This window comes from Malaya genurostris, chromosome 1 (genome assembly GCF_030247185.1).
Source record: "Malaya genurostris strain Urasoe2022 chromosome 1, Malgen_1.1, whole genome shotgun sequence".
Taxonomy (NCBI): domain Eukaryota; kingdom Metazoa; phylum Arthropoda; class Insecta; order Diptera; family Culicidae; genus Malaya; species Malaya genurostris.
This window is the reverse complement of record NC_080570.1, coordinates 64,554,109-64,576,790: the sequence shown is the minus strand read 5'-3', so window position 1 is coordinate 64,576,790 and position 22,682 is coordinate 64,554,109. Positions and strand designations below refer to the sequence as shown.

General features: G+C 37.3%; 1 protein-coding gene across 8 annotated transcripts in view; it reads right to left on the bottom strand.

Moving 5' to 3' along the window:
- The window catches only part of LOC131440296 (chloride channel protein 2), a 133,990-nt gene that overhangs the window by 74,493 nt on the left and 36,815 nt on the right, over positions 1–22,682 (bottom strand). For 3 of the 8 annotated variants that reach the window (XR_009231369.1, XM_058611433.1, XM_058611437.1), the window contains exon 1: positions 6,368–6,496. The exons of 3 other annotated variants lie outside the window; for them this stretch is intronic. Coding sequence is in view for 1 of the 5 variants with exons in the window: in XM_058611440.1 (XP_058467423.1) it covers positions 6,815–6,898 (84 nt within the window). In the remaining 4 variants the exon portion in view is untranslated. Of the gene's footprint in view, positions 1–6,367; positions 6,497–6,814; positions 6,967–22,682 lie in introns of those variants that run through there. 2 more of the 8 variants (XM_058611440.1, XM_058611446.1) reach the window with 2 other exon arrangements.

The following is a 22,682-nucleotide window of genomic DNA, read 5'->3' as shown; positions in this document are numbered from 1 at the left end:
AATTTTGAGTTATTTGCTGACAAACATTGACAATTGCGAAGCTTTGTGAATAACATGATATATTAGAAATACAAATGACCTTGGATGCTTAAAGTCTCTAATAAAACAAACAAACATTGTTGAACCAAACAAAGTTCCGAATTAAAAAATGTATTTTACCAAGAAAATTCATGTTGTTTTCGTTTATGAAGAACAACACTACGAATAATTTGAAAATCTGATGTTGTTTTGTGTCACCGCGAGCAAACTGATATGGAAGATATGAATTAATCGGTTCATTTAACTGGATGTTGAAAATATGATGTGTTCTATACCGAAAACCTCCATTTACGAAGTCTTTTTTTTACGAAGTATTCGATTAAAGTAACTTTTTTACGAACCCAATCCAATATAGCCTAATTTTTTTCTACGAAGTAAATTCCAAATAACGTAAAAATATTTTCACAAACCTACGTCGTAAAAAATTGTTTTTGAAAAAAATGAAAATATGTGCTATGGCAATATTCTAGTTCTGTGTTGACGGAATGACGAATAGTAGCCAGATAACAATATTTTAACTCGATTCAGAATCCAACATGGCGACTTTCGGTTTATTGATATTCCTTGAAATCCAAGATGGTGACTTCCGGTATCATTGGAACGGATTTGAAGAGTAGATGCCGGAAAACTGTGTTTGAAGTGGTATGGATATTCCTAGAAATACCTTGGAATATGGGTATTTTCGTGACGGATTTGATGTGTCCTGTATTCTTTAAAAATCCAAAATGACGACTTCCGATTTGTTTAAATCCTTTAAAAACTCTTACAATTTGAATATTTTCGGAACGGATTTGATAAGTAGATGCCAAAAAAATGATGCTTGAGGTGGTTCTGTAATTTAAGCTGGCGACATCCGGTTTAATATTTCTTAGAAATCCTTAGAATGTGGATATTTACGGAACGGATTTGATGAATAGATGCAAAAAACAATGTTCTGAGTTGTTTCGGAATCCAGGATGACGGTATCCGGTTTATTGATATTTCTTGAAACCCCTTACAATATGCGTATTTTTAGAACGGGTTTGATGAGTGAATACAGAAAATTTCCAAAACCAGATATTACCATCATGAAATTCGGAGCCACATCAAATTTTCTTTTCCGAAATCTAGTCATCAAATTTGATCCGAAAATACTCATATTGTAGTGAGTTTCAAGAAATAACAACAAATCGGAAGTCACCATCTTGCATTTCGAAACCACCTCAAACATTGTTTTCCGGTACCTACCTATCAAACCCGTTCCGAAATTACCCATAATGAAAGAAATTTTAAGAAACACCAATAAATCGCCATCTTGGATTATAGAACAACCTCAAACATCGTTTTCTGGCATCTTCTCATCAAACCATACCCGAAAATACCCATATTGTGAGGGTTATCAAGAAATATCGTTGAACCGGAAATCGTCATCTCGGATTTCAAAACCAAGTACACCCAAACCTCCGTTTACGTAAACTTTTTTTACGTTACCTTTTTTTACGCAACTCTTTTTTCGTAACTCTTTTTACGACAAAAATCCCAAATAACGTAATCTTTTTGCCTTTTTCAAATAAAAAGGTTATGCAATCACTGTGAAAACCGACTTTTGAACCGAGGCCCGGAGGGCCGAGTGTCATATACCATTCGGCTCAGTTCGTCGAGTACGCAAAATGTCTGTGTGTGTATGTGTGTGTGTATGTGCGTATGTGTGTATGAAACGTTTTTTTGCACTAACTTTTCTCGGAGATGGTTGAACCGATTTTCACAAACTTAGATTCAAATGAAAGGTCTTGTGGTCCCATACAAAATTCCTGAATGTTATTTGGATCCGACTTCCGGTTCCGGAATTATGGAGTAAAATGTGCAAAAAATTGTGAAAATAAGTGCACTAACTTTTCTCAGAGATGGCTGAACAGATTTTCACAAACTTGGGTTCAAATGAAAGGTTTTGTAGTCTCATACAAAATTCCTGAATATTGTTTGGATCCGACTTCCGGTTCCGGAGTTATGGGGTAAAATGTGCAAAAAAGTTAAAATATGTTTTCTAGCTTTTCTCATTGATGGCGCGACCGATTTTCATAAACTTAGGTTCAAATGAAAGGTTCCATACGTAATTCCTGATTTTCATCTGGATCCGACTTCTGGATCCGGAATTATAGGGTAAAGTGTTAAAAATTGTATACCATCACTGAAAAGTACGAAAAACCGTCAAAGATTTCTAAATCGACCTCAAATCTTCTCCAATTAATATTTTTATCAGTAGACGGTCAAACAAACCGATTTCGGTTATTTTTTTTAGGAATCGAAGAAAATTATTTTGAAGAATATCACAGTGGTATATGATAGTATGATTGATATGAGAAAGGCATCATTAGGTGGATTAAAACAGGTTTTTACGTTGAAAATTTCAAATAACAACTCTTCAACTTTTTTTACGAACCTACTTCGTAAAAAGAGGTTTTTGCATACAATGAAAATCGTTTCCGGCTCATTTATATTCCATGGAAATTACTTCAATATGGGTATTATCGGAACGGGTTTGATGAGTAGATGTCGGAAAACGATGTTTGAGGTGATTCTGAATTCCAAGATGGCGACTTCCGGTTCATTGATATTTCTTAAAAACCCTTACAATATGTGTATTTTCGGAACGGGTTTGATGAGTAGATGTCGGAAAACAATGTTTGAGGTGGTTCTAAATTCCAAAATGGCGACTTCCGGTTTATTGATATTCCTTGAAAACCCTTACAATATGGGTATTTTCGGAACGGGTTTGATGAGTACATGGTGGAAAACGATGTTTGAAATGGTTCTGAATTCCAAGATGGCGACTTCCGGTTTCTTGACATTCATTGAAAACCCTTACAGTATGGGTATTTTCGGAGCTGGTTTAGTGCATATTGTGTAGAAAATAATGTTTGAATATTACTGGATTGCTGATCGTAACTTATATAGTATTAGTATTTTCCAAATGGGAAGAGTCGCTTAAAACAAACTATGTTGTGCCCTTAAAAATCACGTGGTATACTGTGAGTTCAAATGTTCCACTCTGTACTCCAGCTGCTTGTCAAAAGTGAGCCTGTGTGTGCCACAACCTCTGCAACTTAATGAAAGCGGAAGTGTCAATAGTAACTTGATGAATAAAAAATTTATTGTAATCCGTCCAATGTTTTATGTAATGTAAAATTATATTGGCTATATTTTGTAAATATGATTTTATTTAATTCTCAATCTCAATCTCATCCACCTCAAACATCATTTTTCGACATCTACTCATCAAACCCGTACCGAATATACCCATATTGTAAGGGTTTTCAAGGAACATCAACCGGATGTCTTGGAAATTGATGCTGCTTAAAACATCCTTTTCCTGTAAATACTCATAATTTTCGTTCCATAACTATCCAATATATTATACATATCTAATAATATATATACATAAGGAAAACTTTTTTTACGTTGAAAATTCCAAATAACGTTAACTTCTTTTACGTCATAATTCGATTTTCGTAGTCCCGATTATTACGTAAATGGAGGTATGGGTGCATCGTGTTTTGGCTACTCATCAAACCCATACCGAAAATACCCGTACTGTAATAGTAATCGTACTGTAACCACATCGTTTTCCTGCGTTTCCGTACTGTAACCACATCGTTTTCCTGCATCTGCATGAGAAAATAAGTTTTTTTGATCTCTAATCATCAAATTCGTCCCGAAATTACTCCTATTATAAAGGTTTCAAGGAATATCAGCAAACCGAAAGCAGCCATTTTGAATTTCAATACCACCTAAAATATAGTTTTCCTGCGTCTACTCAATAAATCCGTTCCGAAAATATCTATATTCTAAGGGGTCTTAAGCAATATCAATAAACCGTAAGTCACCAGTTTTTCGTTGGAGCTGTTAGTAGAATATTGTCACTAATAGTACTGTTGTTGTACTATGTCACGGCATTACACTCTCACAAAGTCACTATTTTCACAGTCACTATTTTTTACAAAAGTGTATCAAACGTTATAATACAGATACAGATAAATAATATTCCGAAATACGTATCTGTATTATAACGTTTGATACACTTTTGTGATAATAGTGACTGTGAAAATAGTGACTTTGTGAGAGTATAATGACGTGACATAGTAGAATTAAACGGTACAACAACAGTATTATTAGGAACCGTTAATCGCCATCTTGGATTTCAGTACCAATAGTAATAAAGACGAAAAAATGCCATAAGGATGCTTCCAACAATAACAACGTTTAGCTATTAATGGACGAAGACGTTATTGGTGTACCGGTAGCCTCCCAAAATTTACTAAATAAAGATGAAAGCCATCTCTCCCATTCAATTGGACAACAATATGTTTCCATTATTAGAGATGCCTTATTTAAATATGAACGGTGCAATGCAAAGATCTGATTAGAACAGCTTTGTTTGAAAACTCCGAATAAGAATTTGCTTTTTTTGTTGGCCCAGTTCTTGCATAAGATGTTTTTTTGAACAAACTGTGTATTGCCAATTTCAAGCTCGGTTTTTCGCTCAATTTGCATTACAAAATACTTAACCGTGTTTTTTGAACGCGTCAGAGTCATTTTGACGAATCCTTCAATTGTCTTAATATGGTAATTGGAATTGATTCAAAGTTAAGATTACAGAATGATGGTAATGTTCACGCCTCAAACGTACTTCTAAAAAAAATTATATTTGAAATAACGAAGAAATTTACTTCTCCGCATTTAATCTGAAAGGAATTCCCAAGAGAACTTATTGACTTTATTAGTTACTAAGGACCAAAGTATTTGCTTTGGTTTATCTAACAGGCAAATTTTTGCTGTATTTTCCATTAACTAAGTGCAAATGAAGCTTCACCACATCGTTTCGGTGTGTTTTCCAACATCGCTACGACTCCTTCGGACCTAACTGAGCCGAAGAAACCTAGCTTTGAGTAGACCGGGCAAATGAGGCGGTTACAGGTTTGTATGCGAGAGGCCGTTACTTCCGACGGCGGTCAACTGACCCTTTCGGTGAAACGACTTTCGACGAAATGGCATTCGTCGAAACGAGTTTCGGCGAAATGACCCATTCTATTTCAAATTGCCTTACTTTTATCGGATTTTTGCATCAGACATTTAAAAAAGGTATAATGTGAAGCAGGTTATGTCAGAAACCATTTTTCAAAATTCCATGAATCTTTGCCTAGCACTCTGTACGCTCATTGAGGGTCTATTCTCATGCAATCGTTTGTTTTTTTTTGCACACAACTTTAAGAGCTACCCTTTCATCGAGTCATTTCTTCTCAAAATTCGTCAGACAGACATTTCGGGATATAAATCACCCCTTAGTCTATGTTGTTCACAAAATCCTTATTTCTTTCAACTAATGATTTCAATCAATAAAAACTAACATCAGATTGGCTACATGAGGTTGAAACTGTGCTTCCGCGTAAGCTAAAATTGAGTTGAGTTACGCTTTACGGTTGCTTAGCGGCTTATGTTGAACTAATAAGCCGCACTGACAGTTCCATATGAACTGCTAATGTTCTGTTGAGTCGAAGACAAAGCGGTAATAAGTGTTATGAAATAAGTTGATAGCGACTTGACTTCAAAAACAAATGCGCTGTGTTTTTATTTTAATGTTAAGTCGTTTTACAAGAAGCGCTTTGACAATTCGAAGCAAAACGAACTATTAACCTTAGAACTCTTCGTTTTGTGCCCAGAGTAAAATGACGACAAAAAGGGATTTTGGTCGTTATGCAGGGACTTGTTTTGCAAAAAACTAAGCAAGGTTTGTACATGTTGTTAGATATCGAGATATTGCAGTTCATTTGCAGTAATTAGTAAAGTAAAAATAAAATCTGGAAACCGTAATTAGTAAAGTAAAAATAAAATCACGCAGGCAACCCCGTCAAAAGGGTCGAGCATTTCTCAACCCGAGATGTAAAGAAACAATATCTCTATAATCGAATATAAAAAAGACGTGACTAACTGCTTCAATTGTGAGTTTATCTACTTGCGCGAAAATAACACATATTGCAAGCAAAACTTTTCACCAAAACTTGAACTCAAAATAATTTAAAATCCTGAATGATAGTTCAAGGATCATTAACTGCAAAAATTCGTTTTTAGATGTTTTCCAACAACAAAAAACAAGCTTAGGTTATTGTTTTTTTTGTTTTTAACTGATATTCTATCAACAACATCGTAAGGATTGTTTTGATATTTTAGTTCACTTTTTGCTGTATTGACTAATCACTGTGTAACTGGATCTTATATCCAGATATCCAACTAACAATTGTTTAACTTTCTACACTGCCCTTATTAATGAAATATATGTCCTATTTATTTTCACCTAGCTACGTTCATCACTTAGGAATCTCAAAATAATTTCTGTTCCTTTTATTTCCAATCATGTTAACCGATTTTCTGTGTACAGCTATGTCCGTCGAAACACCGCGAACGTTTTTAACGAACTGAACTGAATTATGTTATGATCTTCGAAATCCCCAAACGCTGCTCCTTGAAGTAGACACAATCAGTGTGCAGTTTATGTGAATCATATTCAGCTTCCGTCGATTTCCTGTCCTTCTCTCTTTTGCTCTACGATGTCAAGTACGAATCGCATGCCAGACGGACGCATCAATTTGATTATCTGGTTTAATGGGCAAATTACAGTAGAGCGTTGTGCCTACCGAACATTTCAACGCACGGACAGAAGAACTATGAACTGAACAAGACTTCCCGGTCGGTACGTACGTTCTAGGTTCTAGATTCGATATGATAGTGCATAGTCACTAACCTCAATGGTAGAATATTTAGTATCCCAGAGCAGTGGATGGTGACGCCTGGTGCGTTCTTTGCTTAGTGTCTCCATGTGCACCATGGTGGTCGGAGTGAGCTTTGGAGCTTGTGCTCCAGAGCTGGATAGCGCTAATGATCTTACCAGAAATAACTAAAAATCCTATTTGGTATCTAAACTGTTTTATAGATTCGGCATTTGCAATCCGGACACTGAGGACCTTCGAGTAGGTGATCTTATCGAAGTGTAAATATGGGCTTTTAAGTTCCTCTAATTAGTCTAGTACTACCGACGAAAGTCTCTGTGCCCGGCCGCACACGAGTCGATCTTATGTTAAACATCGTTTTACTATCAATATTTACGGAGATAAAATCAGCGCAAATTTCTTCTTTGATATTACAACAAAGCACGTATTGGGTCGGTCGTTTGGACAGTCCAAATTCAATTGCTCGTTTTTTTGTGATAAATTTCAACTCGTTAGAGTTCGCTGTTGACGAAAGTCATGTGACGTCTATGCAATGCGCGTCACATCTCGGTGACTCCTATTCAATTAGTTGAGCCGAAAATGTTGATAGAGATTTTTTTTCGTTCGTTCTTTTTTTGCTGTGAACTCTTATCTCCGGATCAAAAAGGGCAAATAGAATGCTGTTTCATGAATGCTACTAACTTCGAGTTATAGTGCATGGCACAAAGCTCATATAACTTTTGTTCGTAATTTGTGAAATTGATCAACTCTTTTCTATAAGTTCAGTAGATATGCTACTCTTTCTATATCCACGTTATCATAATAAGGCTTCTCAAAACAACTCACGTTTCTTTTAGCTTGCAAAAAGCTACGATAATGTCCCTACCATGTCTACTATTTTATATTATTTTGTAAAATAAAATTGACAAAGCGAGGTTTTCCCGGTTTGCGAGATGCAAAACTCTTTGTTTTTGGAATCGGCCCAGATTCCTTCTGTTTTGGTATTTTTAAATATTCCTTTAATTCAGGCTTTGAACGAAAGCCTCATGTCAAATAAACAACGTTGTTTGCCCACGCGTACTTACCACCCCCTCCACATACCTTCATCATCCATGTACCTTTTCTCTTCTCTCTAGCCGTTTTTTCTCTAATCTCTCTGGCAGTTTAAGCAAGAACTCTATTGTTGCCCTGTAATGCTTGGTGTCATCAACTAGATATAGGATTATAGGTTTAGTTTTAATTGTTAATCTTTATTGTTAGTGTTAAGCCTTATTGTATCTGTTGGATCATTGTAATCTGTTGATACAAAAGATGAGGAGGTTTTATGCCTGCTGGAGAGAGAGATTGCCAAATTTCATCTCAATCGGGCTTTTACCTGCTCCCCAAAATAAACAAAAAATATATAATAGACCTTCTAATTGATAAGTATGAATATGAATCTATAAGGAACAATTCTCCTACCGTAAAATAAATTTCAGCGACACAGAACAAAATTCCAAAAATGAACTGCAATTACAAAACTTATCATACTGAGCTTTCTTCGTCTCTTCCGGTAAATTTCAGGTCGATGGGAAAATTATGAACGGCATGATGGCACTACTAGACTAACACATTTTCGCTATTGTCAGGGTTTCGGCCATAGTACAAATTGTTATACGAAAATACACAGATAAAAGTATTTACCGATTAGAGAGATTGCTGTGTTTTTGGGTATCTCTTATGGATCAGCCGAACACATTTTAACTGATGTTTTGGGTTTGAAACGCATCGCTTCTCGGCTGGTACCAAAAAGCTAAATTTCATTCAAAAACAGCGTCGTGTTGATGTGGCCAAAGAGATGATTTCCAACGCAGATAGTGACCCCACATTCATCGAATGCATCATAAGTGGTGATGAGGTGTGGATCTATGAATATGACGTCGAAACCGCACTACAATCGACCGAATGGCGCTTCGAAGGCGAGCCGAAACCATCCATTATACAAATCACCACACGAAAAATTTTCAACTTCTTTGTATAAACGCCAAACAAAAACTAATCGTACGATATGCGTCAAAATTTGACAGAATGTGTATAAAAGTGTTGCCAACGTTGAGAGAATAAAAGTTTACCGATTGGACAAGCGTGGGAATTTTAAAATGAAAATTCCGGTTCTGTTTTGATCATAAGGTACTTTGAAAGCAAAACTAAGCGTAAATTGAAATATGTTGTATAATTCGTTGAAAAATCAAGGCGTTCTAATTTACTTCCACATCGATGATGGATTTTCAATCAAATTGTTGATTCAATTGATGTCTCTCTCAAAGTATAATTGGATTACATGAAGTGTAAATTTTATGTTTTCTTCCTGTGTACACTGAGGTATATTTTTATGCGGTTTTTTTTACGAGAATTTTCAAAGTTATCCAATTTTATTGTTTGGCCTTTGAAATGCATGAAATGTAGAGATCTGGTGTTATTCCGAATTTATTTTTATGTCAACTCTCTGACACTCTGACACATTTTCGATTTAAAAATATTTTTTTTCATTACATCAGATCTCGACGTTTCATGCATTTCTAAGACATTCGGCATCAACATAATTTTCTTAAGTTCAGCGGTTTTTTTCTATGCGGATTTCTGAAATTAAGTCCCAAAGTCTATTTTTGTCACGAATTTGTTGTGAGATTACGCTAGATCTGGACTTTTCATGCATTTCTAAGACAACTCTATAGTTTTGCGCTTTTTTCAAGCGGATTTCCGAAATTAGGCGTATTTTCGAAGTTACCTCAGTGTACGCTGTTTAAATTATGGTACATAATTCGTAAAAGACTTCCAACAAAACCATTAGATGAATTTTCACGCTCTGATTGTGATGTCCTGTTAGCTAAAAACTTTAGATTCTCATCCAAAAAGATCCAATTCAAAATCCAACATGCCAATATTTTTGGGTCATCTCTAGTTTCGTATAGCGGTAGTGCTCAACAGTTTAAGCACCTCAAAAAAAGTCCCTAAGAAAAATTTCGGCTAAATCGGATATGGGTAAGTGTTTTTTTTAAAGATATTTTTATTCAGGCCTATTTGCGTACAAGAACTTTTTGAAGTGGATCTCGTTGTCACTCTTTTTCTAGGAGGAGAAGAGCTTCCATTTCCCTCCTGCGAGGGTTGAGGGGCACTTTGTTCGTGGCTCGTCTCGTCATACATTGCCTCATCGGTTGTATTGTTGTTGGTGTCCGTCTTCGTTTCGTTCTCCTTGTTGTTCGTAGTCTTGAGCTCGTTGCTAGTTGCTTTAGATGCGCCTTGTTGTGCATTGGTTGCAGTTGCTGGTTGGTTTGATGATGAAACATGAGTACTGCGCTCACTAGTTTTCGTTGTTGAACGGTTGACCTTGTGACTGACATGTAACCAGCTGATTTTCATAAGTAATCAACGTTTTACACGGACGTGTCCCACCTTGACCACAAATGATGTAAAATGGAATTGCCTTACGTAGTTGCATACGCACAACTCGCACGCCATTCCGGATGCCGGGGAAAAATTCCGCCATACTTCCCTTTCGATTGAAAGGATTTCACCGTACTGCGACATATTCTCCCGAACGTACTGATCGGTGGCCTGCGGGAGGAGGTCATGCACGCGTACTTCTATGGCATTGTCCACCATGTGTACAGGGATTTTGTATTTAATGTTGTCACACTCAACGCTGTGCACCTCGTTGTTAACCGAAGCGAATGCAAGTGCATCGCTTTCACGTTTAAACATAATGTACACACAGTTGGACGCTTTGTTGAATTGAATCTCACTTACATCATTAGCGTCTAGATGCATTTGCATTTGTTCTTTAAGTAAGATTTCAATTTCAAATCTATACAAATTGAATTCGGTATTGCAGGCCAAGTTTCAGGCTTTGTTAAATCGTATTTGACCATTCCGTACACTCTATTGTTCACTGGCGTATTGTCTTTGTTTCTGTTGTTTCGACCGTAAACGATTTTCGACTGTGTCGGGTGAAATGTGAGCACGAACTGAATGGGTAAGTGTTGTCGCCCGTTGGTTAAAGTTTGAACTTTTTCTATAATGAATAATCACCATAGGGTAGGCGAGAGTGTTCGGTTACCGGCACCCTTTTATTTTTGACTTATAACTTTTGACAAAGTGCACGTTATATTGACATTTATAAATCAATGGAAATCTAAAGTCCTTAGCTAACAACTTATTAAGGAATTAAATTGATTCCAACGATTGAAATTTTTTACCTATTCAGTAAAGTGATCATTTTTGGTCATTTCAAAAATTTCTGCTATAAATGGAGCATATAAGTAAAAACAGTCATGATTGAAAAAAAGAGTTTATTCATTTCGGAAGTATGTAAGCTGTCAAGTTGTCCACGTGTTGCATATCACCTGAGATGCCAGGTAATATGATTGCTGTAGATGGAAAAGGATCTGCAGCTTAACTAAGAAATCTGCTAATCTACAGACAAATTTGCAGATCTGTCACCTGGGGTGCAAGTAACCGATTTCTGTAAACACTTTGAAAGTAATGAAAAAAAACTTTAGCTGCGAACTATTAGATAGCAACTGGTATTGAATCACGAAACAGATTGAATTTAATTTATTTATATTCAATGCATTTACGCTTTCGATTTATGTTCTTCAATTCATGGCACTATAAAAATGTCAGAAAAAACTTTTGTGTTGATGTTTATACTATTTAGAAATATTTTGATAGCAGCAAAAAGTAGACGCGTCTGTTCGTCTTGGTATTCGGCACAAACGTAACGGACGGTTATTATGCACATATGACTTTTGTCGGAATGACGCTACCTGTTTTCTGTCAAAAGTTATGATGGGGTGCCGGCAAACAAACACTCTCCCCTACATAAAATTTCCAAAATCGAAATTGAATGTCTTAAAATTGTCTGAAACGTTGAGATCTAGTATCATTTCGAAAAAAAATTGGAAAAAGAAGTTATTGTTCATTATGAGCTTTTATTGTGCTGTTATTGATAACAAATAAGAAAGCCCTGATGCTTTCTGATTGATTCAAGGCTGCTGTAAAACCCTCAAAAATCGTTGGACGAGACATGGGGTGTTGTGCTAATTTCCGATGGGTTGTTCAACATAGAAACTTTTCTCTTAAACGCGAAATTTGGTATTGCATCCTTCCTTTCACTTGTGGGATTAGGAAAATCATGATGCTGAAAATCGTTACTCAGCTTTGGGTAAGTCATTTTTTCCCCAGTTTTGGACTTAAATTCCCGGGCTTTCCCATTGAAACCAAATACCTGACTTTTTCCCGGTTGGCCCGATTTTCCTAGTCACTTGCCACCCTAGCCATACAGACGCTTTGGCTTTGCTGATGTTATTGGTATAACAACACGTACCTTTGCGAAGATGATGGAAACATACATCGAACTAAAAATCGAAACTAGGGCACAGAGAATAGACATCCAAGCTAGTACAAACTTTTTCAAAAAAGCTGTGTAAAGCATACAAGTAAAAATCCGTTAAAAATCACCGTTGCGCTCGACTTTGCATGCACGAATTACCATTGCATGGAAGCTCGAACGCAAGAGCCCATAAGGGATTACAGGGCTGCTCGAAGCGCATCTACAGAAGAAATGCTACTTGGTGATTGCTTCTTAAAACAACCGTTAAATTTTCTTACACAATTTGAAAACTCTTCACTTGGATGTCTGTTCTGTGTTATTAGGGTAAGGAACTGGCTATAGTATCGTCGAAGACTAAATACATGAGAATGAGCAGCTGTGCAAAAAACACTAAAATATCTTATAAACCTGCAATTATTTCGATCCTTGGTTTCGCTTTGTAAACGCACTCAAAAATTCGGTACATGTGTTTAGGTCATATTCTATCTATGAGATTATATCGATTATTGTGTAGATGAAAGTTTTAGAGCCGAGCAATGAGCATTTTATTTTGTAATGTTTGCAAGTGTCTATCGTACCGAGTTATCTAGAACTTTAATTAGAGTTAATAATAGCAACGATTCTTACAAGTCACGCTAATTCGGATCAAAACATTAGAATAATTTCGCTCCAAGAAACGAAACGTCCATTATAAAACAGATTTGCTCCGCTAATCAAAATCATATTCGTGAACTTATTTTGCCCGGAATCAACGAACTATGATATGAGAATTCGATAAATCATAACTTATTATTTGAGTTAAAAATCTCAAGTTATACAACAAGTACCGACCATACCTCAGTTGATAATGCATAAACATTACATATCATATCTAGAATTATTAAATATTAAGCTCATTTCAACTATTGTTTAGACACGGAACTAAGCAGACGCCGTTTATTTGAATGGACAGGTTTAACTGATATGCTATATTATCAACAGGTACCTGCAATCAGCAGAGGTGAACTGAAAACGTAATCGAGCGCGTGCTTTTTTCGATTAATCCCAGATACCGAATCTGTACACATTCAGACGCGGATTATGAAGAAAGGAATATCGAGACAAAACTCGTAACCGTGCCATAACATCGAAGTAGTTGTCAAGAAAATGTGTTCTACTTCGAAGTGTGAGGTTTTGTCTGCATAAAACCAGTTGTGTTCGGATTTGAGCCTTCACCATTCATGGAAGCTCAATGAGTAACTCAAAAACCGGATAACGGAAGTATTGCAATTGCATTGCCTGCCACGAAGTCCGCTTACGACCAGTCATTAACTTACCACCACTTTTAAAAGCACTCATAATACCATACAGACCAGACACCGCTGCTACGATGCACCGTTACACGGTGGAACGCGCCTTGTCCAATGTCAAGGTTAGAACAACATACTGCGGATAGGATAACCAAGTAAATGTAAATAGCAATAACATGCCGTTCGCATTCCTCGCACTGTCGACGCGTCGAAATGTTACATCTGTGTGCTTTGAACTCACGCAGGGTAAACAAGTTTCTCGCGACGCCTTACGAAATTTCTTCTATCACAATGGAATTTTCGTTTGAGTCTACGGAAAGGAGTTTTTAGTTATTTGGAACTTTTAGTGTATTTATATGTTTAAGTTTCTGGTTTGCTTGCCCACGTGAGCAATTTGTGATTTTTTTTCCTCGAAAGGGTTTTTTCCAAACGGGTAGGATCGAATTTAGGTAGAGGTTCTGTTTCAACAAACTTAAAATTAAAATCAACCAACTTAAAACTATTTCAACAAACCTAAAATCAAAATAGCAATTTGGCAGATGGGGACACCTAACAGTTCGGCTGAAAAGTTCGTGTCGTTTAATAGAAACACACATTTTTTTTGCCAAAATTCGTTTTTATTATTCAACATAATTGCCATCAGAAGCGATACAGCGATTATAGCGATCTTCCAACTTTTCGATACCATTTTTGTAGTTCGATTTGTCCTTTGCCTCAAAATAGGCCTCAGTTTCAGCGATTACCTCTTCATTGCTTCTAAATTTTTTACCAGCGAGCATTCTCTTGAAGTCTGAGAACAGGGAAAAGTCACTGGGGGCCAAATCTGGAGAATACGGTGGATGAGGGAGCAATTCGAAGCCCAATTCGTTCAATTTAAACATGGTTTTCATCGACTTGTGACACGGTGCATTGTCTTGATGAAACAAGACTTTTTTCTTCTTCGCATGAGGCCGTTTTTTTGAAATTTCGTTTTTCAAACGCTCTAATAACGCTATATAATAGTCACTGTTGATGGTTTTTCCCTTTTCAAGGTAGTCGATGAAAATTATACCATGCGAATCGCAAAATACAGACGCCATAACCTTACCGGCCGATTGTTGAGTCTTTCCACGCTTTGGGTTCGGTTCATCGCGTGCAGTCCACTCAACTGACTGTCGATTGGACTCCGGAGTGAAGCGATGGAGCCATGTTTCGTCCATTGTTATATATCGACGAAAAAAAATCGGTTTTATTTCGATATATCAGCTCCAAACACTGCTCAGAATCATCAATTCGTTGTTGTTTTTGATCGATTGTGAGCTCACGCGGCACCCATTTTGCATAAAGCTTTCTCATATCCAAATATTCGTGAATAATATGTCCAACACGTTCCTTTGATATCTTTAGGGTGTCACCTATCTCGATCAACTTCACTTTACGGTCATTGAAAATCATTTTGTGGATTTATTTCACGTTTTCATCGATAACAGCCTCTTTTGGACGTCCACTGCGTTCATCGTCTTCGGTGCTCATATGACCAGTACGAAATTTTGCAAACCACTTACGAATTGTTGCTTCGCCCGGTGCAAAGTCTGGATAACACTCATCAAGCCATTTTTTGGTATCGGCGGCATTTTTTTTTATCCAAAAATAGTGTTTCATCAACACACGAAATTCCTTTTTTTCCATTTTTTCACAATAACAAAAGTAGCTTCACTCAAAATGCAATATCTTACAAACTAATAAGCAGACAGCTGTCAAATTTATACACGTATCTTTTGAAGGTTGGTACTAACTGAAAATGGTATGGATTTAATTCTAGTGGCGCCCTCTCATAGAAACGACTAGTTTGAACAAAATCGTTCTAGCCATCCCAGAAATATTGACCTTTTCGTTCTCTATCCATATGTACACATTTAGAATGTATGTTGATTCATCGCGCTGAGTCGATTGGTAAATGAAATTCAATCTTCCTTTATAGTTATGAATCATTTGATCTTATCGAGTGAGGCTGTACCAATTTTCACAATCATAGATTCAAATCAAAGATCTTATCCGGCTCCAATTTCTGGACAATATGTGTTAAAATGTAAAATACAAGATTGTGTTTTAATGACGATATAAATAGGTACAACGATTTCCAGTGGATTTCAAATCTTACAAACGATATTTCAGCTGTTCATCTGGGGATTATTCAAGAGAATTCAGTAAGGTTTTACACGAACAAGACTTAATGTCACAAAATTAGAAGAATTGAGTGTGTTTGATAGCTGTCAAACATGAAATTAATTCATCATGAGTTAAGTCGCGACGTCATCTGGTAAAACTTATGTAGAAGCAAATACATCATATTTACAAGAGAGTTCTCACATTTTCCGAACAAATCATTGACAACATCTTTTATTGCGAGCGTGGAGCATGCGAATTTCAAATCAATCGGAACTAAACAGTCAAAATACTGCGCCCCAGAGTGGCGCCTCTTTTAAAGACAAAGTATGGACGCACTTTGATTTCGCTGTAAATAATTCACAAGTGTTAGATATTCAAATTTTATTCGATATACTGATAATATTAGACTACAACAACAGAATATTATTCTCAACATTTGCTACTTAGCCATTGTAGACTAGCTGGCGCACCTTCTTGCGAACGTTCCTTATTAAATTCCGTGCAGACTTCTTGGCGACAAGTTTTGACACTTTTTTCCAATCTTTTTCGGACTGTTGAATGGTTTCGGCTGCCGAAACATGTTTCATAAGATGTGCTTTCGTTAATGCCCAAAATTCCTCAATTGGTCAAAGTTGTGGGCAATTTGGTGGATTCATGTCTTTTGGGACGAAAGTGACATGGTAGTGTACCATTCTATCGTTGATTTCGAGTAGTGGCAAGAAGCAAGATGTGGCCAGAAGACAAGATGATCCTTGTGGCTTCGAACCATGGGTAGAAGTCGATTTTGTAATCATTCCTTGATGTATATTTCGCTGTTCATTGAAGCAGTGGTGATGAAAGGTTTCGAAATCTTGCCGGAGCTACAAATTGCTTGCCAGACCATAGCTTTCTTACCAAATTTTTCGACTTCAATCGATGTCTCGGACTGGTTTAACACTTGCCCTTCTCGCACCGTATACTATTGTGGTCTTGGCAAGGATTTGTAATCGAGTTTCACGTAGGTTTCGTCGTCCATGATTATGCAGTTCAAATTTCCAGCAAGAATCGTATTGTACAGCTTTCGAGCCCTCGGCCTGATCGATGCTTCTTGTTTCGGAATACGTTCTGGTTGTTTCTGCTTCTTATAGGTTCGAAGAATCAAACGTTCTTTAGCACGAAGAACATTTGACTTCGAAGTGCCCACTTTTTTTGGCAACATCCCGAACTGAAACCTCCTTTTGTTGCTCGAACGCCTTCAGTATACGTTTATCCAACTGAGGGTTAGCAGGACCTTTTTTCGACCCGTTTTCGGTTTATCCTCAAAGGTGTTATCCTCACCGAACTTCCTGATTGCATTTCGCACGGTTTTTTCACTTACTCCTTCCATTTTTGCTATCTTTCTCAGTGACAGTCCGCGTTCTGTGCACCATTTGTACACAATTTTTCGACGTTGTTCTGCTGAAAGTCCACGCATTTCGAAACAAACTAATGAAAACGAATAAACAACTGCACAAGTGGTTAGAGAAGAGTGTAAACAACAGGATGCAGCCATAAAAAATGACAGATTCTGAACCATTGCGAAATGGCAGCGGTTTTTGGTTGCGTCCATACTTTTTGTGACAGTCTTTAGTTCCGAAACGATGATAGTGGCGAAGTCCGTGAACAAAAAATCTGCAAAATCTGCTGAACCGATTCTTTTCAAACTTGGAACATACTTTCTGGGTAATGAAATGCAACCCCCCTATGTCTTTGGAATTTTACCTTTTCATATCAGGTAATGCTTCACCTCAAAATTGGCGTAACATTGCGTTTTTTTGCTTAAATATGCCACGAACTGTTGAAAAAATCAAAATAATAACTTAAGAACAATGGAGGGGGAGAAATAACTCGCACTTTGAGTAAATTTAAGAACATTTTTGATTTCAGATAATTCTACGCCGAGTTATCGTGCTCACCTCGCAACGTGATTCTCTGTTGCCACCTTATTTTTCAATATTAGCATACGGAAATTTAACTAAATATTCTTTAAATGATGCTTCATAATGTAAAAAAAGTTTGATGCTTATGCTGTTTCTCCGTAAAAAATTACAAAAAAGTGTTTTTTGATTCAAATTATCCCTTACTCCCCTCTTAAGCAGATATGTGTTTCTGTGGCTCAGTTGATTAAATGGCGTGCGCTGTGATCTAATGCTTCCCGGTTCAAGTCGCGCTGTAGCTTATTTTCAAATCACACAATTATACGTGTTCATGAATTTAAATTTGTGTGAAATTCGACGCTCCATTTATGTGTATCTTTGAATATGTAAAAAATTGTTTTTTTTTTCGAGCTTTTCGCGAAAGTAATCCTAAAGAAACTGTCACTTGTTGTTAGGACCTTTGTCGTGGGCAGTGAGATCTCCTTAGATGTACGGATTCACAGATTTTTCTACGGAAAAATCTTCGAAAATCATTTCTACGGCAATGCACGGAAATTTGAATGCTTCTGCGGAAAACTACGGGAACTATTTTGTCTGGTGAGCAACACAAAAAGTCTTTTCTAGTACTTTGCCTTCTTGGCACCGCTAGAGTGACAATCTACGGAAATGACACAATAACTACCTGGCATCGCTGGTCATGTGTCAATAGATTTATTTGACGCAATATGGGACAGCTCGCATTTTCGTAAGGGAAAATGATTCTTTTCAGTGATTCGTTTTCCTCAGTTTTTTAGAAAACATCTGGCAAACAAATGTTTTTGTATCATCCAAAATCAATGGTTTTATGTTGCTTAAACGGAATGGTGACGGTATGTTCGATATTTGGCAAATATGAACTTATGGAACTCTTGTCAAATATGAACTTGATGCAACTTATGTCCAGGTACACGGCAAGTCACACGACGCACTTTTGAAATCAGATCATGCACATAATCATTTTGAGCAGTGCGGTAAAACTGCACTTCAATCGAATATGATGAAAATGAAATTTCTGGCCATTGACTGTCAGCATATCCATTTGACTTTTGTTGCCATACTGAGATGAAGTTCCCAGAATTCAGCGTCAATTGAATAACCGAACCTAGTCACTTGAAGTTTCGCTTGCTCAGTCTCAAGTGCCCAGTAGTCTACCTACTTCATTGTCTTCACTGTTGGTAGTGAGCAAGTTAGAATGAGTAGGCATGTACATCAATTCGATTACCAAAACTCTCTCCGGGAAGAATTATAAACAGAGGGTGGCCGTTCTCATTTGAGTTTTCGATTATCACCAGCAAGTTTGAATCGATAATTTTCGACTGTTTGAAATATATTGAGATGTGGTCCAACGTATTATAAATGAAAACTGAAAGGGGAAACAAATATTGTATGTTTATTTTGTAATTGATATTTCAGTTATCATGACTGGTTTACCTTTCATCTATTATGTTGAACCAATTCGAATACTCATACGAAGCTCATTTGAAGACCGCTCTCTCATTCAATTGTATTTTATTTCAAGAGATGGTAGTTAAACTGAGCTTCGATTGGAAAAGAAACGAATGAAGAACTGAATGCTACCCGTTCTGTACGTCAGCGAAGGTTGTGTGTTAGAATATGAAGTTTACTGCAATAGAATGATCGTCAATGCTACATTCGGTTTTAATTGAATTAAATGAAGTTTCAAAGCACTGATTGTGAGTACTAGAACATATTTCTCATAAATAGTACATTTGTACATACTTGCTCTTCTGAGACCCAATATAAGGTATTTTGGGGCTCAATAAGTGGTGCTCTGGGTCATATTTGTTCTAGTTTTGATGCACAATATCTGCGACAGTGGCACAAATCAAGAGCACAATTAATCATTTCGGTTTGAATATACACAAAACCGTTTGTGTTAAAGCGTCTCACCTTTATCGCAACTAGGGAAGTCGAATAATCCAGTGATAATAACAATAACCTTAATAATCGACTGATATTTTATTGATCAACCGAGAAATGAAGATTACATGCCTTGATCATTATGACGAAAGTAGATGTCATGTGTTATTAGAAAGATTGCAAGTCTCACGTTTCGTCAAAACTTCTTTTATGCAAAGTTATCAAAAGATATAGCGTAAAAAACACACACTTATTAAATTGGTAATTGCCTAAAAAGCCTTGGCATCCTTTTGTGGAATGTGATTCGCAGCCGATTTTTAGAGTACAGAGCCATTGCACGGCTGGTGATACGATTCTAGTGATAATAAAAATCCTTTCATGTCGCGACTCAAACATACTAAAACTGACTTGTAATGCCAGCACCGCCAACCCGGGTTTTAATTGACATTTTCGATATTATAAACCAATTTATTTTCCGCACTGTTTCACCACTTATATTTCAATATGTAATCAGAATGAATGAGTATTGTATGTTTAAAGGAAACTATTTCTTAGGCTTATAAGAATTTGAAATTGTTTAATATTATGTTCGCAAGAAAAAAAGAACGAGTGTCTATCACCTACAGTGTTGTCATTGCTATCCACTCCATCTCCCGCTCCTTGGTAGCCCACTTCCGACAGCAGCTCGAGCGTCAGCTGATTGAGCCGCCTTTCCTTGGAGGCCGATAACTGACGCCTTCTTCGGCGCTTCATCTGAGTTAGGGTCATTTTGGCTATTTTGTCACCGAGTGAAAAACAAAGACACACTGTACACTGCCGCTGCGGTTGGTGATTCGGTAATCAGGATACTCTCGGATTGGTGGAAGGGAATTTTCCACCGTCGCCGTGCGCTCACAGACCCCGCGTGACCCGACTATTCCGTCGCTATCGATATCCGACCGGTTACTGTGCGGGTGCTTTTCGTGTATCGAGAACTGCTCTGGCAAAATCGAAAATTTGCAAAATTGATAAATTCTCACCTACGAAAATGCCTTTGTGTTTCACGGAAGAGCATTTTGCAATTTGTGTGTTATCAGTGAAAAAAAAAAATCTATTACGATAAAATGATAAAAATTGGCGGAGGCAATAAATAGTCCAGTATGGAGTATTCACAAACTGGCTGTGGTCAGCAGGTTAGCTAGAACAGACCAAAATTAGTTCAGGTTGCTAATATCTACTCGAGAAAGAGAAGGCTTTTCAATTTTGATAGGCATACGTACTGATAAAATAATGTGAAAGCTTAATGCGTATTTTTTAGCTGGATTTTAAGAAACACGTATATTTTGAGTAACCTACATTCCATTCGAAATCGATGCAACTGGATATAAAATTCATATTTGAAAAGAAATTGGTTTTGATCGAAATAAAGTGTTGATGCTGTGTGAGGCTAAATCCAAGCCAAAATACAAAGTAAACAATAATCGATCGTCAACGTTATATCTACAAATGTAAAACGGAAGCTTACATCAAGATTTGTATAATTGAATTTCACATCCAGGTGCACAACTATGATACCGCCCTCTTGGCTTAAATAGGTAAAACAGCGCATATTCCAAACCATTTCTTCGCGTTTTAATGCCATGGGAAAGATTTTGAAGGTCGGAAGATGGGTGCCGCATGAACTGTCTAATAGGCAGAAATAAAACCGAAAACTATTTGCAAAATGCTGCTCGCCAGGTACAAAAAAAAGCGTTTTTTGGTTCGAACTGTTACTGCTGATGAAAAAATGACTATTTCGTAAATGCCAAAGGAAAAAGATCGTACGTTGATCGCGACGGCAATACCAAATACCAAGCCCCAAGACTAGATCGCTTCGAATAGAAGGTCATGTATTTTCTGGTATTAGCCAGCTATCATCTGGTATGAGATCCAGCAAGCCAACGCAGAGGAGGACGACGATCGTATTGTCGGTTCAGCAGGTGAAGTCGACATATAACCGTGTCCGTATTTCGACCGGAGAAGGGTCCAGTCTAAGAGCTAAGCATCCTGCTTCCAACGGAGGTGATAATTCGACCATTCAAGTGCGAGCTCCTTTCTATATCATCGGATTCCAGAAAACTACGTGCTCGACCTATAGGCGGTGTGCCATTCCGTCCGTTGGGCAAGGACAGTGAGGAGTCCATCTTTCGGCGAAGGTGTCTGGTTAACGATTCAACTGCGAGTGGTGCTGGTGGCCGGCGAGCCCCGTTCCGATATCGTCGTGTGTGAGGTCTGGTTGAGCCTGGCCCCCGCTCACTGACGATTGGGCCGATGAGTTTACCCGCTGCATACGAGCACCCGGAATAGAGTCAATCGCTTCCCTTGCAGTGGTATTCGGAGGCGAGAACTGACATATGACCCTGCATGACTCTATTCATCAGCGAATTCCTTCGGAACATCGCTATCTCGCAGGTATGAGATTATTATAACCCTCTCGTTCTTCGTGTGCATCCAGCTGCATGAGCTTCATCGGTTCCGTTTCGGCCGCATCAAATCCCTATCTCCAATTCCCAATAGATTTATGAATCCCTTAATAAATTAGTTAAATGAAGATATTTGTTGTTATTTTCTTACTATTGAGCCCTCAAGTCTGTTCTGTGTGTCATTCTGAATTGTGAGCCGTATTAGTTGCGGGGTAAGTAACGGTTGTGAGTCCTCTAGAGCTACAGTGGTAAGCCGACCCTGAGAAAAGAACCACTAGCTAGCCAGTCATAACAATTACTAGACTTCAAACCCATTATAAAGTCATCGAAGCATAAAATTCAAATAAAAAATATTTGATTACACCAATCATTATCGGAGGTCACTATATCTAATACGACCTCTTATTATAATTTTGTTTGAAGCGCCACTGATAAGTCTTAGTCTTTGAGCAATCCAAAAGCTACCAACGATGAGTTTGATTTTAAAAAATTTGAGTCCGAGTTAGTTTTGTTTAGATGAAAAAAGTACTTACTCGTAGGTCAATTTCGCAAAACGCGAGTCGCATGTATATTGGAATGATCAGCCGCTTTTTAATGAGATAGCACAATAAACAGATTCGTGCATTTCATATTGAAGCTTGAACCACGATGTAGTAAATTACCATAGTGATCGCATTTTTCTATTTTTGAGTGTGATTTCTCTTTTTTTTCGGAAGAACATGAAGATATGAAAAAAAAAACCTAAACATTTGTCGTTGCCGGACCATCCGTCGAATCATGCTAAGTTACAATCTCTGAATATTTTTTTATGTCATATTTAAAATGTTGGAAATATTATA